Source organism: Gossypium hirsutum, chromosome A06 (genome assembly GCF_007990345.1).
Source record: "Gossypium hirsutum isolate 1008001.06 chromosome A06, Gossypium_hirsutum_v2.1, whole genome shotgun sequence".
Classification (NCBI taxonomy): Eukaryota; Viridiplantae; Streptophyta; class Magnoliopsida; order Malvales; family Malvaceae; genus Gossypium; species Gossypium hirsutum.
In genome coordinates this window covers 46,741,554-46,754,758 of record NC_053429.1, presented here as the reverse complement: position 1 = coordinate 46,754,758, position 13,205 = coordinate 46,741,554, and the positions used below count along the sequence as shown (strand labels likewise).

Below are 13,205 nucleotides of genomic sequence, written 5' to 3'. Positions count from 1 at the left end.
ATTAATATAAATACATATACTTGTATGGTGGTAGTTTTAGTATTATATATATTTAATATGCAGTTTGGTTAAGATGTTCATTCATGGCAAAACTTTAGCCATAGATTTTCAATATGTTGTAGTCTTGTAATGGAAGTAATCTTCCTGTCTTTGAATTAATGTACAAATTACACCAGCTTTGAATTCTTAAATCTTAACCAAACACACACTTCACCATAAAATATATAAAAGCTAATTTCACAAAGCTTTCAATTGATTTGGTTATTAAAACATCAATTCTACTTAATTAAATCGTAAATAATTGATAAATTTTATATAAATTCACGAAACCCTTTAAGTTAAGAAAAAGAAGAAGCTAAAATCCTAATGCTGGTTGTTCATTTCGTATAGGGCTGCATGAACCGACATGGCGAGGCTTCTTTGGTTTACTTAAAACTTTCATCAAGCACACACCTACTTACTTGGGTGTAAGAAACAATTAGCTTAAAATATTTTCACTCATTTTCTTGGATCGATGAGTATAGCCCTTCAAAGCTTCCTATAAATGCAGGTAAACCAGAAGTAGCAGTCATTGATTAAAGCCAAATGTTTCTTTTTTACAGAAGAACAATGATGGGTTTGAGAATCAAAATCTCAGCTCTGGGTGTTATTATGCTTCTGCTGTTGATTGCCCCAGCTTCCAACGCTGCGATTTCGTGCAGTGTTGTGATAAAGGACCTGAGGCTAAAACCTCAATTAGCTTAAAATTTTACTTGTCTATACTAATTATAATGCTAAGTGTTTGATTGAGTTATACTATCCCTTTTTATAAAGTAATAAAATATTATTTCGAGTGTATTTTATTTTATTTATATTTTTATATAAAATTTAAAAATGGATTTAAACCTAAAATAATATGATTTTAAACATTTTATCTTTACTATTTTAACTAAAATTTTATTATTTTTACATTAATATTTTATAGATATATTTATTACATAATTTGTTTTGCATGTGATGAATCTAATTTAACATAGTTTAATGTTCAACCAAATCACTTGTTATTCCCACTATGGCTAGTGATGTAGTTAATTGTAGTACATGAGAAATATAGGCCGGCCGGCCTCTTAATCTCCCTATGTTTCCTATTCATTATATTTGCTTGAACTGAAATATATTTGGTGCTACTCTTATTATCTTACATCTTTTGTAGGTACTATCGAGCACCTAAATTAATATTTGGTGCAACTAAATACACCACAGCCATTAACATCTATTCTAGGTACATGTTTTGTTGCTAAATTACTTAACTTATTTCTAGGCATTTTTGCTTTAACTTACTTAAGAAGTACAACTTTTTTTACTCCAGCCTCTGTTTGCTGGTGAGAGTGGAGTAGACCAGGTTGTTGAAAAAATACTTTGTCAGGTGAAAGGGGAACCAAACATATCTTACATCAGTTCTAGGTACTATCGAGCACGTGTTTCATTACATACTTTTTTTTGCTTATTTATATGCATTTTCACTTTCAATTACTTAACAAATACTATTTTCCTGACTACAGCCTCTTATTCCTGGTGAGAGTGGAGTAGACCAGCTTGTTGAAATTATTAAGGTACGTTTTAGTTCAAAATTCGCATAAATAATAGTTTCATCATGATGATTTTGAAAAAAATCATTTTACTTAGATATATGATTTGGTATGAAGTAATGATAAGTATGGTTTATAATTAGCTCATCTTGGTAAGATTGTTAATTGGTATGATATGCATTTGTGGTTGTTATAATTCGGCTCAAGTGAATTAAGTATGGTTGTTGGATGTGTTTTGGGTATGGTTTATTATTGAATTACATTTTGACTGCAATTTCTTTATTTATTAGTTTGGGAAATGGCAGTGATGAGCTGTTATATTTGGTTGATGATAGATAAATGAATACATATGTACTTATGTCATGAATTTTGGTGATTTGGGATGTAAAGGTCAATTTGTTATATATATATGTTATTGTATGTTCGGCTATGATATTTGACTATTTATGTTTGGTTTACGATGGCAAGAATGAATATGTTTTAACTGTTATATTGAAGTCATATTAAATGACCAAATATATATAAATTGATTTACTTGTGTATATGAAATTTCAGCATGATTTATAGCATATGAAATTGACATGTTTTGATTTGGCTAAATGAAATGAAAAATGATTAATGTTAGTCAAGTGAGCAATGTATGAATTGGTTATGTTGCAAGTGACATTTGGTTATTTAGATATGCTTGTATGTGTTTGTACAATTTTGCTTACTTAACCATGAGGTATAGTTCAACTTACAGTAATATGCGCATATGGGATATCCTTTATGGGATAGAAAAACAAGCACACCCTTTGTTTCATAACATTAATCAAATGTATGAATTGCAGCCCTTTAAATAAACTTGAACCAGACCTGATTCTTGTAGCTTATTTATTATTTGAAGTATGAATAAGTATGAATAAGTTTTTATATTTGGTTCAACTTAATTATTATTTGATTCAACTTAAGTATGAATAAGTATGAATTAATTTTATTACCATGTAGCTTGCTTGTCCATTAAAATTACAACAATAGCTGACCTTCTCTCCAACCTTATTTTAAATATTTTAAAGATTCAAAGTATATAGGCTAGAAACCTGATGGGTTGCCTTATATCGAGCTGTAAGATATAATGGATCCTCCCTAGGTGTAACAACACCACGTATGATGAATCTTAAAAAATTCAAAAAGACTTGAAAAAAGTTCTATCGAGCTCATTTACTATTGAATATTTATTACGATGTAGCTTGCTTGTCCATTAAAATTACAACAATAGCTTACCTTCTCTCCAACCTTATTTTAAATATTTTAAAGATTCAAAGTATATAGGCTGGAAACCTGACAGGTTGCCTTATATTGAGCTGTAAGATATAATGGATCCTCCCTAGGTGTAACAACGCCACGTATGATGAATCTTAAAAAATTCAAAAAGACTTGAAAAAAGTTTTATCGAGCTCATTTACTATTGAATATTTATTACCATGTAGCTTGCTTGTTCATTAAAATTACAACAATAGTGACCTTCTCTCCAACCTTATTTTAAATATTTTAAAGATTCAAAGTATATAGGCTGGAAACCTGATGGGTTGCCTTATATCGAGCTGTAAGAAATAATGGATCCTCCCTATGTGTAACAACGCCACGTATGATGAATCTTAAAAAATTCAAAAAGACTTGGAAAAAGTTCTATCGATTTCATTTACTATTGAATATTTATATAACCTTAATTTATTTCCAATTTACTTATAAAAATTAAACTGCGATTCTTTTTTGATATTATTATATTCAAATTACTATTTTTTTATATTAATAATGTTTGATTTTAATATTTAGTATTTTTAAATGTCTTTAAAAGTTATAACTAATTTTTATCAAAATAGTATTAATATTGATCATTACTTAAATAAATTACATAACTTACATAACTCATATAACTTACATAATTTACGTAACAACTTACATAACTCACATAACTTACATAATTTACATAACAACTTACATAACTCACATAACTTACATAATTTACATAACTCACATAACGCTCATAACAACTTACATAACTTAACTAATACATGTAATTTAATCTAATAATTTCCTTAGAAGCATGTATATAGTTTAAAGTTCCAATTTCATAACTTACATAATCTACATAACTTACATAAAGCATAAAAATATATCATATCAAGACTTACATAATAAACAACTTACCCGTGTAACTTATTGCCAACTTTAGACTTCAACAACTATGAAATGGATAGGACTTGGATGAATTTCTCAAGGGCAAGCAACGAGTATCAAAATGGAGTGCAATCTTTTTTAGATTTTGCATTTCACAATTCAAGCCAAGAGAATATGATTCTTTGCCCGTGTAAGAAGTGTGACAATATCTATTGGCATTATCGTGAAGTTGTCTATGAACATCTAATTGTTGATGGCTTCATTCGGGGGTATAAAAAATGGATTTATGGAGAGTGTACACCTAGTGGAGCCTCTTCGACGATTAATCCGCGTTATCCTTATAGTGGTTACCGTCAGTATGTTAGAGAAGATGACATGGAAGGTATGATGCAGGATGCATTTAATATGTGGAGTGAAGGTTTCCAATCATTTCCACCAAACTATGTTGCATCCGATGATTATAATATCAGTGGGAATACTTTTATGGAAACGAGAAGAAGTGTACCGGATGAACAACCGAATGAAGAAGCGGCGAAGTTCTACACGTTACTTGGTGAAATGAATGAAAAACTTTATGAAGGATCAAAATTTTCGAAAATGTCATTCTGTATTCGCCTTTTCCACTTAAAATGTTTGGGAGGGTGGACCAGAAACTCTTTGACAATGCTGTTAGAGCTTTTGAGAGAAATGTTCCCGTTTGCAAAAATCCCTCAATCATGTAAAGACATGAAGAAAGTGATAAAAGATTTGGGCCTTGGGTACAACAAAATTCATAGTTTCCCAAATGATTGCATGTTGTATTGGGGTGATCGGAGAAATCAACAGTCTTGTCATGTTTTCGGTAAATCTCGTTGGATGAATAGAGATGCAGAAGATGTTAATGAGGATGAATATGGGCCACAGTCAACAAGGAAGTCGAACAAGATTTTGCGATATTTCCCGCTAATCCCAAGGCTTCAAAGGCTATTCATGTCGTCAAAGACAATCGAGTTTATGACGTGGCATCATGATGAACGAACGGATGATGGATTATTAAGGCATCCTGTAGATTCTTTAGCATGGAAATCATTTGACAATAAATTTCCAAGCTTTGCAAGTGATCCTCGGAGTGTAAGGCTCGGGTTAGCATCTGATGGATTTAATCCTTTTAAAATCATGAGCACCTCGTACAGTACTTGGCCTGTGGTCCTTGTTCCTTATAATTTGCCTCCATGACTCTGCATGAAGCAATCTTCTTTGATATTATCTATGATTATCCTCGGAGAGAAAGGCCCCGGAAATGATATTGACATATATCTGCAGCCACTTATTGAAGAGTTAAAACAATTATGGGCGGGTGTTGAGACGTATGATGTATTGAGAAAGGAGAACTTTTACCTACGTGCTGCTTTGCTGTGGACAATTAATGATTTCCCGGGCATATGTGAATTTATCTGGTTGGAGTACCAGAGGACATTATGCTTGTCCTTGTTGTACTGCTCAAAGGTGTTCACAGTAGTTATATAATGGGAAGAAGTTCTGCTATATGGGGCATCGTCAGTGGTTAGATGAAAATCATAGCTATAGATTTCAGAGGGATTTATTTGACGGTACTGAAGAGTTGAAAAAAGCTCCTGAGCAGGCCATTGGATCTGAAATCTTATTCATGTTAAAGATATGGATTTCAGTTACGGGAAGCTGAATCAACCATCTAATAGGAAAACAAATAGACGATCGAGGGATGAATCTGATGATGAATCTGACGAGGATGATGACCCTAATGAGGCGGACTTGTGGAAGAAAAGAAGTATTTTTTTTGAGTTGCCTTATTGGGAGCATCACATATTATGGCACAACCTTAATGTGATGCATATTGAGAATAATGTCTGCGAGAACATCATCCAGACAATTTTGAACGTCGATGGTAAATCAAAAGATATTCTTCAGAGTCGACTTGATTTAGTTCACATGGGAATTAGGCGTGATCTTCATCCTCAAGTACATCCTAATGGAAAACATTAGTTGCCGCCTACAATTTTTGCAATGTCAAAGGAAGAGAAAGAAATGTTCTGCACGATGTTGAAGGATATTAAGGTTCCGGATGCGTATGCATCAAATATATCTCGATGTGGAAGTCTTAAAGATCGAATACTATATCCATTAAAATCACATGACTATCACATCTTGATGCAAGATCTACTTCCATTTACTTTACGGTGCTGTATGTCAAAGAAGGTAACGTCCTGTATAATTGAACTGTCCAATATAATGAAAGAAATTTGTGGCAAAGTTCTGAATGTTGAAGAACTTGAAAAAGTACAAGATCGAGCCGCTTTGACATTATGCAATTTGGAGAAGATCTTTCCACTTTCCTTCTTCACAATTATGGTGCACCTTGTCATTCATCTCCCTCGTGAAGCAATAATTGGTGGGCCAGTTTTCTATCGTTGGATGTATCCAATTGAAAGGTACTAATTTATTTCAAAGGCATTCACCTTTATACCTATAGTTACCAGTTTTGATAATGTTGTATATGGTGTTTAGGTTCTTAAGCAAATTGAAGTCTTATTGCCGTAACAAGCGTTATCCGGAAGGATCAATTGCTGAAGGCTACTTGGCAGAGGAGTGTATGACGTTTTGTTCTAGATATTTAGAAGATGTTGAAACAAGATTGAATAGACCAAGTAGAAATGCCGGACTCAATGATCCTAGCTTGGCCGAAACTTATTTATTTCAAAGTTATGGAGAACCAATCGGCAAAGTTGAAATTGCAGAATTAGAAGACCGATCTTGGATACAAGCACATAGATATGTTCTTTTCCACCACGATGCACTTGAACAATTGCGCAAGTAAGTTCTAGAATATGATAAATATTCATCTTTTTTTGATTTGTTTATTTTTTAACGAATTAAACATGTTTTTAACATAGTAAGTACAAACAAGTCTTAAGATCTCGTTCACGCTCACGAAGATTACAACATCGCGAGATTAATAGGTTATTCGCAAAATCTTTTCATGAATGGTTAAGCCAAACGGTATGCAACTCAACATTTTATTGACAAATAATAATGTTTTCTCATAACATTTACAATTACTCAATTTACTCTTGATTCAATAGGTTTGGAGTGGGAATGTCGTTAATGACGAAGTTAAATGGCTTTCCCAAGGTCCGAATCGAGTAGTAAAAAGATATAGTGGCTTCATCATGAATGGATTCAAATTTCATACCAAATATCGCGAGAGATTGAGGAGAACTCAAAATTGTGGAGTAGTTGTTAATTCTTTAATTACAAGTTACGCTAGTGCTAGGGACAATAATCCTGTTGAGGGAAATGTGGAGTATTACGGACTTCTAACCGACATTATTGAGTTGGATTACTATGGAAAATGGAAAGTTGTCTTATTTCGATGTGATTGGGCTGATGCAAATACTGCTCGCGGAATTAAAAATGATCAGTTTGGTTTTACAATGGTGAATTTCTCTCGATTAATTCACACTGGAGAACATTTGATAGACGAGCTGTATGTATTTTCTTTTCAAGTTAAACAAGTTTTTTACTTGAAAGATCCAATTGATGAGGGTTGGTACGTTGTACTCCGAAACAACCCTAGAGACTTGTTTGGCATGGGGAATGGAAGTAGAGATGACATCGTTGAAAGATCAGAAACTTTGCCTTTTCCAGAACAAAACTTAAATGAAAATATCCCTAGTACTAGTACACAATTTCAATGGGTTCGTCAGAATGTGGACGAAGATATTTACGATTTATGATGTAGTAAGATTTTATGATTTTTTATTTATATGTAATGTTATAATTTTAACATTGGTCATGTTATATAATTTAACTATTTTATATTTACTATTGTTGTTATTTCTTACTAAAATTTTAACTATTTTATGTGTTGCAGGAAAAATGCCTAGAAGAAGATTAAGAGATCTTAGTATTGTACAGAATACTACAAATTCGGAAGAAGTAAGTACTAAACAACAGACAGTTGTTGGATCTTCAAGGGTGCCGGAGACACTTGACGAGTCTGTGGAATTTCAAAGTAATGTTAAGTTTATTTTACAAATTGTATTAAATTTTATTACTGATTTATTTTTAAATTTCAATATAGTAATAATATATTATTTTTCAGTTGAAAATGGTGGGACGCGCAGAGGTCAAGGACGTACGCTCCTAACAGATTTATATAACTTAAATTCTGTCGAGCGTGTCAAAGTAACTAGAAACAGCCATGGTCAGTCTGTTGGACAAGAAGCTCGACTTTTAGCAGGCTATTTGGGCATTATAGCACGAAATGCCAATATGTTGCCCATCAACTAGGAATCATGGCATTACATGCCTGATAGCAATAAAAATCAAGCTCTCTCTAATATTAAGGTAACAACACGTTAATGTAATTTATAATACTTTGGTTTAAGTTTCATTTATATTTAATTCCTAAACTTGTGTTTTTTAGGAGAGGTTTGCTTTAGAGGTCTCTGATGCCTATATCAAGAAGGCATTGGGTAAAAAATGGAGAGACCATAAAAGCAGTTTGAAAAAAGAATATTTTAAAAAACCCATAAGCCTCGAAGAAAAATTGCAAAATGTCCCACCGGGAATGTTGAGGTACCAATGGGAAGATGCGGTTCGATTTTGGAATTCGAAGAAAGGAGAGGTATTATGTACTTGCAAACTCTTATAAATTTAGTATTTACTATATACGTAATAATAATTTCATTATGTAGGACCGTGAGCGAGTTGGAACAAGCAGTAGGCAAAAACAAAAATTTATGCACACAGCAGGGTCGAGAAGTTTTGCTTGTGTAGCTCAGGCCGCGGTACTATGGATTTATTAATTCTATCAAGTATTAATGACTTTTTACTATTAAATAATATTTTTACTACTATATTGTAGGAAGCCTCGTCTGGTCAAAAAGTTGGACACCTTCAGCTTTTTGACATTACGCACAGGAAAAAAGATGGAACTCCGATGACATCTGAGGCTGCAGAAATTATGGTATATTTACTTAATAAAATTTGATTCATTATAAATATTTATAATATTTAATTATAATGTTTTAATTCGTCGTTTTTATTAGTTTAATTTAAATAATGTTATGTTGTATTGCTTTTTATTGTATATTTCGTTTCTAACTCTTTGACTGATTTATTAGGAGAAACTAAAAGATAATAAGGCAAAGTATGAAGCGACTGCTTTGACTGATAGTTCTGTTAATTTTGAGGATATTGATAACAGAATTATTAATGAAGTTTTGGGTCCTGAAAGGTATGGTCGGGTTAGATTTCAAGGATCTGGTGTTAACTCGACCCAATATTTTGGATCCACCTCGCACCAATACATGCCTTCCGGGAGTCAAAGTCAAGCTAAAGTTCAGAGGCTAAAAGATCAGATAGTTCAGATACAAGCTAGCACAGATGAGCAAATTTCTCAACTTAGAGCAAAGGCAGCAGCGCGGGAGGCGGAGGCAGCAGCGAGGGAGGCAGAGCAGAACAGAAAATACAATGAACTCCAGCTACAGCTTTAGTCTATGATGACTATGTTCCAGCAATTTCAAAATCCGCCATCTTAGACATTTGTTTTCTTGTAACTTTTAATATTATTGTAAGAATATTTTGAATATTCATTTACAATTTATATAATATATTTTTTTGTATAATTTTATATTATTTAAAATTGCTGGTTTTGGTTGGATTTCATGGTATATTTGCTGTTTTTGGTTGAATTTCTTGTAGGAGGGTTGGATACATATTGCAAAACTGGGCAAATTAGCGGCGTTTTTTATAAAAGCGCTGCTAAAGGTCCCTGTCTTTAGCGGCGTTTTTTAAAAAAGCGTCGCTAAAAGTCCTGGTCATTCGCGGCGTTTTTTAAAAAAAGCGCCGCTAAAGGTCCTGGTCATTAGCGGCGTGTTTTAAAAAAGCGCCGCTAAAAGTCCCTGTCTTTAGCGGCGTTTTTTTAAAAAATGCCGCTAAAGACAAGGACCTTTAGCGGCGCTTTTTCAAAAAAATGCCGCTAATTTTAGCGACGTTACATATAGTGACATTTTTTGCGGCGCTTTAAGGCAAAGAAAAACGCCGCTAAAAGTCTGTTTTCCTGTAGTGATCCCTTTTTATAATCTGATAACCAAAGCTATCCCTTTTCATTTGTCGATGATCGACGTTACACCGTTGGATTTTTTTCAACACTAAATTTAATATTATACCATAATAGCATTCAATTCATAAAATAAAAATGAAACTTAATCATACAAACCTCGACAATAAACATAGAAAAATGAAGTCGTCTAACCCGAAGCTTTTTCTTTTCCTCGATCTAAAGCTGTACGTGGTTTATCTTGATGTCAAATGAATAAATTCAGCTCAATTCAATAATCATTCTATTCAATCTAACTCAAATTCACATTTTAGCAAAATTGCAATTGTGCCCCTTTACTTTTGATTTCTTTACAAATTATTCCTTAGGCTCGTAAAATGAAATTCATGCAATTTCATCCCTAACCAAGCCTAGCCAAATATCATACAAGCTTGTAGAAGTCCACACATTTCATTAATTCACAAATTACACAATGAATATTTCACAATTTTCAATTTAACTCCTAATTGACAAATTTATCAAAAATCACTTAACAAAAGTTATTTATCTAACAACAAGGATTCATTTCTTCCATTAAAGAAAACAAACAACTATAATGCATTCATTGTAAAACCTTAGACATTCAAAAATTTTACAAATTAGTCCCTAGGCTAGCTAGATTAAGCTATAACTGTAACACCCCGAACCCGAGACCGACACCGGAGTCGGACACGAGATGTTAACAAACTTTGAAAAATTTTTCCAGACACTGCCCAGTCTGAGTACTAGTCGCTTCAAAAATCATATCTTGAGTTTCACAACTCGAAAATCAGTTTTGTGATTTTTCCCTGAAACTATACTCATGTCCCCACCTATGTATTTTTTTCTAGAATTTTTGGTCAGGCCAATTAGTACAGTTTATTAGTCAAAGTCTCCCATGTTACAGGGGTCGACTACACTGACCTTTTCCCATTACAACTTGGATATCTCTCTGCACAAAGCTTCAATACTGATGCCGTTTGTTTCTATGGAAACTAGACTCAGAGAGGAATCCATACATATATGGTATGACCCCTAATTATCTCTGGTCAATTTATAGTGAATTTCCAAAGTCGGAACAGGGAATCCAGAAACTGTTCTGGCCCTGTTCCACAAGAACCTGAATATCTCTTACTGTACTGTTCATATGATTGTTTCGTTACTTTCATATGAAAGTAGATTCATCAAGGTTCGATTACATAATTTATTCACTATTTAATTCCACTCCTACGAATTCTTGTGATTTTTCCAATCCACACCACTGCTGCTGTCAGCCTCTGTTTCCAAAGTAAACCTTACCTATTTTCGGGGTTTCATGGACCAACTAGGGCCTTGTCATACATATGCCCACATATGATCATACTTAGCCATTCCAATGGCTGATCATTTGCTCAACACTTCCATTCCAACTATAGTTACATCATGAAACCATCTATACATTCATAAACACGAATGGTCTAATGCCATACTCCACTTCTACAAGCCATTTTCGCATGGCTGTACACTTATACATTTCATAAAGTACTCGAAAACAACAATGGGTAGTCCTATACATGCCATATCAAAATTCAACCAAAATAGTACCCAAAAGAGCCTTTGATAGTGTGGGCGACTTCGACTTCAAGATCCCGAGTCCGATAGCTGGAGAACCAAAAATCTATAAAACAGAGGAGCAGTGTAACGAGTAAGCAATTTATGCTTAGTAAGTTTTGAGCAAGGAATTCCAGCATAAACAAAGAATAACACACATTTAGCTAAACGGAATATTTCACAATACGCAATTTACCGATATCAAACTTGCTTCACAACATTAACAACCCTTATGTACATACACAATAGACTAACTTAGCCGAAGGCCGGTAGCTCGTTTATCAACTGAGCGAACATTTATTTGTAAGGGCTCGATTAAATTCAACACATACGTAACATATCCCCATATTGGGATGTTTTTTGAGTATTCGCTGGAATTTTACAGCAAGCTCATTCATTACCAAATCACGTACCTTCGGGATTTAACCGGATATAGCTCCTCGTTCAAATGCCTTCGGGACATAGCCCGGTTTTAGTAACTCACACAATGCCTTCGGGACATAACCCGGATTTAATAACTCGCACGAATGCCTTCGGGACTTAACCCGGATTTAGTATCTCGCACAAAGGCCTTCGGATCTTAGTCCGGATATATTCACTTAGCACAAAGCCTTCGGGACTTAGCCCGGACAGCATTCAATTAATCATGCACATCTAACAATAATTCATGGCACATTCATATTTCATTTTCATTTGCGAAACTCAAACACAAGGCACATATCGTCCTTGCACATTCGGCTCAATAGCCACACATAGAGCATGATTTAATCACATCGTAATTTAAGCTCTCTTACTCAAGAACTTACCTCGGGTGTTGTCGAACGATTCCGCTAGCTATTCAACCACTTTTTCCTTCCCTTTATCGGATTTATTTCCCCTTTGCTCTTGAGCTTAATTAAACAAATAAATTGATTTCATCATTTAGGCATCAAAAAGATGAACACAAGGCACTTAGCCCATATTTATACATTAGACATTAAAGTCTCATACATGCAAAAATCATGCATCAACACAACATATTAGCTAATTTCTTTCCCCTTGGCCGAATATGCATGTCTATTTTTGGGGTCGATTTCAACACTTAATACACACATATACACACTAGTAAAGCATCCTCCCCCTTTTCATCAATTTAACACATGCATTGCTCATTAACATGCAAAGTTACATTCGGCCTTAGCACACATCTTGCTAGCCGATTCTTCTCCATTTAGCAACCAATGCACATATGTGCTCACACAAAAATGCTAAAAAGGAGGTTCAAGAATCATCAAGCCATCATCACATGCATCATTAACAAGCTTCATATTTTGCATGCAATGGCATTAACACAACCTCCACCTAGGCCGAATCTTAACTCATCCTCATGCCTCATCACCACAACATCAAACACCAACCAAGAATGATGCATCCATGGTCAAGTGCCATTTCCATCACATAGCAAGATTTAGACCATGGGCTAGGTAGAACTCAAGCTAACAACTAAAACATGCATGCATCTCATGGAACATCATCACACATACCTTAGCCTAGCTACATGCATGGCCGAATCTCTTCACCTTTCTTCTTCTTTCCTCCTTAAAATTTTTGGCCAAGGATGAACCAAAGGATGAGAAATTTTTTTCTTTGTTTTTCTTTCTAATTTAGGCTAAATGAAGGTGAGAAAAGGATGAATAAAGATCTTCTCCTCTCTTTTCTTTAGCTCACGGCAATGGGGGGGGGAAGAATCAACTACACACTTTTTTTTTGTGTATTCATCATACTCCTTTTCATTATTTAATTTCTAT

At 34.0% G+C, this 13,205-nt stretch overlaps 3 protein-coding genes across 3 annotated transcripts; all 3 read left to right on the top strand.

The window, feature by feature from the left end:
* The first annotated feature begins 998 nt into the window (after positions 1–998).
* On the top strand, positions 999–4,977 carry LOC121230422 (uncharacterized). Its single transcript, XM_041115164.1, has 3 exons — positions 999–1,261; positions 1,349–1,381; positions 3,784–4,977. The coding sequence occupies exon 3, from the start codon at positions 3,801–3,803 to the stop codon at positions 4,941–4,943; it is 1,143 nt and encodes a 380-aa protein (XP_040971098.1). The 5' UTR covers positions 999–1,261; positions 1,349–1,381; positions 3,784–3,800; the 3' UTR covers positions 4,944–4,977.
* Positions 4,978–7,565: 2,588 nt separating this feature from the next.
* Positions 7,566–8,075, top strand: LOC121230420 (uncharacterized). The gene is made up of 2 exons (XM_041115163.1): positions 7,566–7,758; positions 7,849–8,075. The coding sequence occupies exons 1-2, from the start codon at positions 7,623–7,625 to the stop codon at positions 8,034–8,036; spliced, it is 324 nt and encodes a 107-aa protein (XP_040971097.1). The 5' UTR covers positions 7,566–7,622; the 3' UTR covers positions 8,037–8,075.
* Positions 8,076–8,488: 413 nt separating this feature from the next.
* LOC121230460 (uncharacterized) lies at positions 8,489–9,349 on the top strand. The gene is made up of 3 exons (XM_041115318.1): positions 8,489–8,536; positions 8,614–8,715; positions 8,873–9,349. Exons 1-3 carry the CDS (start codon positions 8,489–8,491, stop codon positions 9,242–9,244), a joined length of 522 nt encoding a protein of 173 aa, XP_040971252.1. The 3' UTR covers positions 9,245–9,349.
* Positions 9,350–13,205: the final 3,856 nt, after the last annotated feature.

What these genes read in the sequence shown, in the direction of transcription:
- LOC121230422 (XM_041115164.1), top strand. Translation starts at nt 3,801, where the DNA reads ATGGATAGGACTTGGATGAATTTCTCAAGGGCAAGCAACGAGTATCAA.
- LOC121230420 (XM_041115163.1), top strand. Translation starts at nt 7,623, where the DNA reads ATGCCTAGAAGAAGATTAAGAGATCTTAGTATTGTACAGAATACTACA. An exon ending in CGAGTCTGTGGAATTTCAAA is followed by an intron (nt 7,759 to 7,848) that starts GTAATGTTAAGT and finishes ATTATTTTTCAG; the next exon opens with TTGAAAATGGTGGGACGCGC.
- LOC121230460 (XM_041115318.1), top strand. Translation starts at nt 8,489, where the DNA reads ATGCACACAGCAGGGTCGAGAAGTTTTGCTTGTGTAGCTCAGGCCGCG. An exon ending in CTTGTGTAGCTCAGGCCGCG is followed by an intron (nt 8,537 to 8,613) that starts GTACTATGGATT and finishes ACTATATTGTAG; the next exon opens with GAAGCCTCGTCTGGTCAAAA. An exon ending in CTGAGGCTGCAGAAATTATG is followed by an intron (nt 8,716 to 8,872) that starts GTATATTTACTT and finishes CTGATTTATTAG; the next exon opens with GAGAAACTAAAAGATAATAA.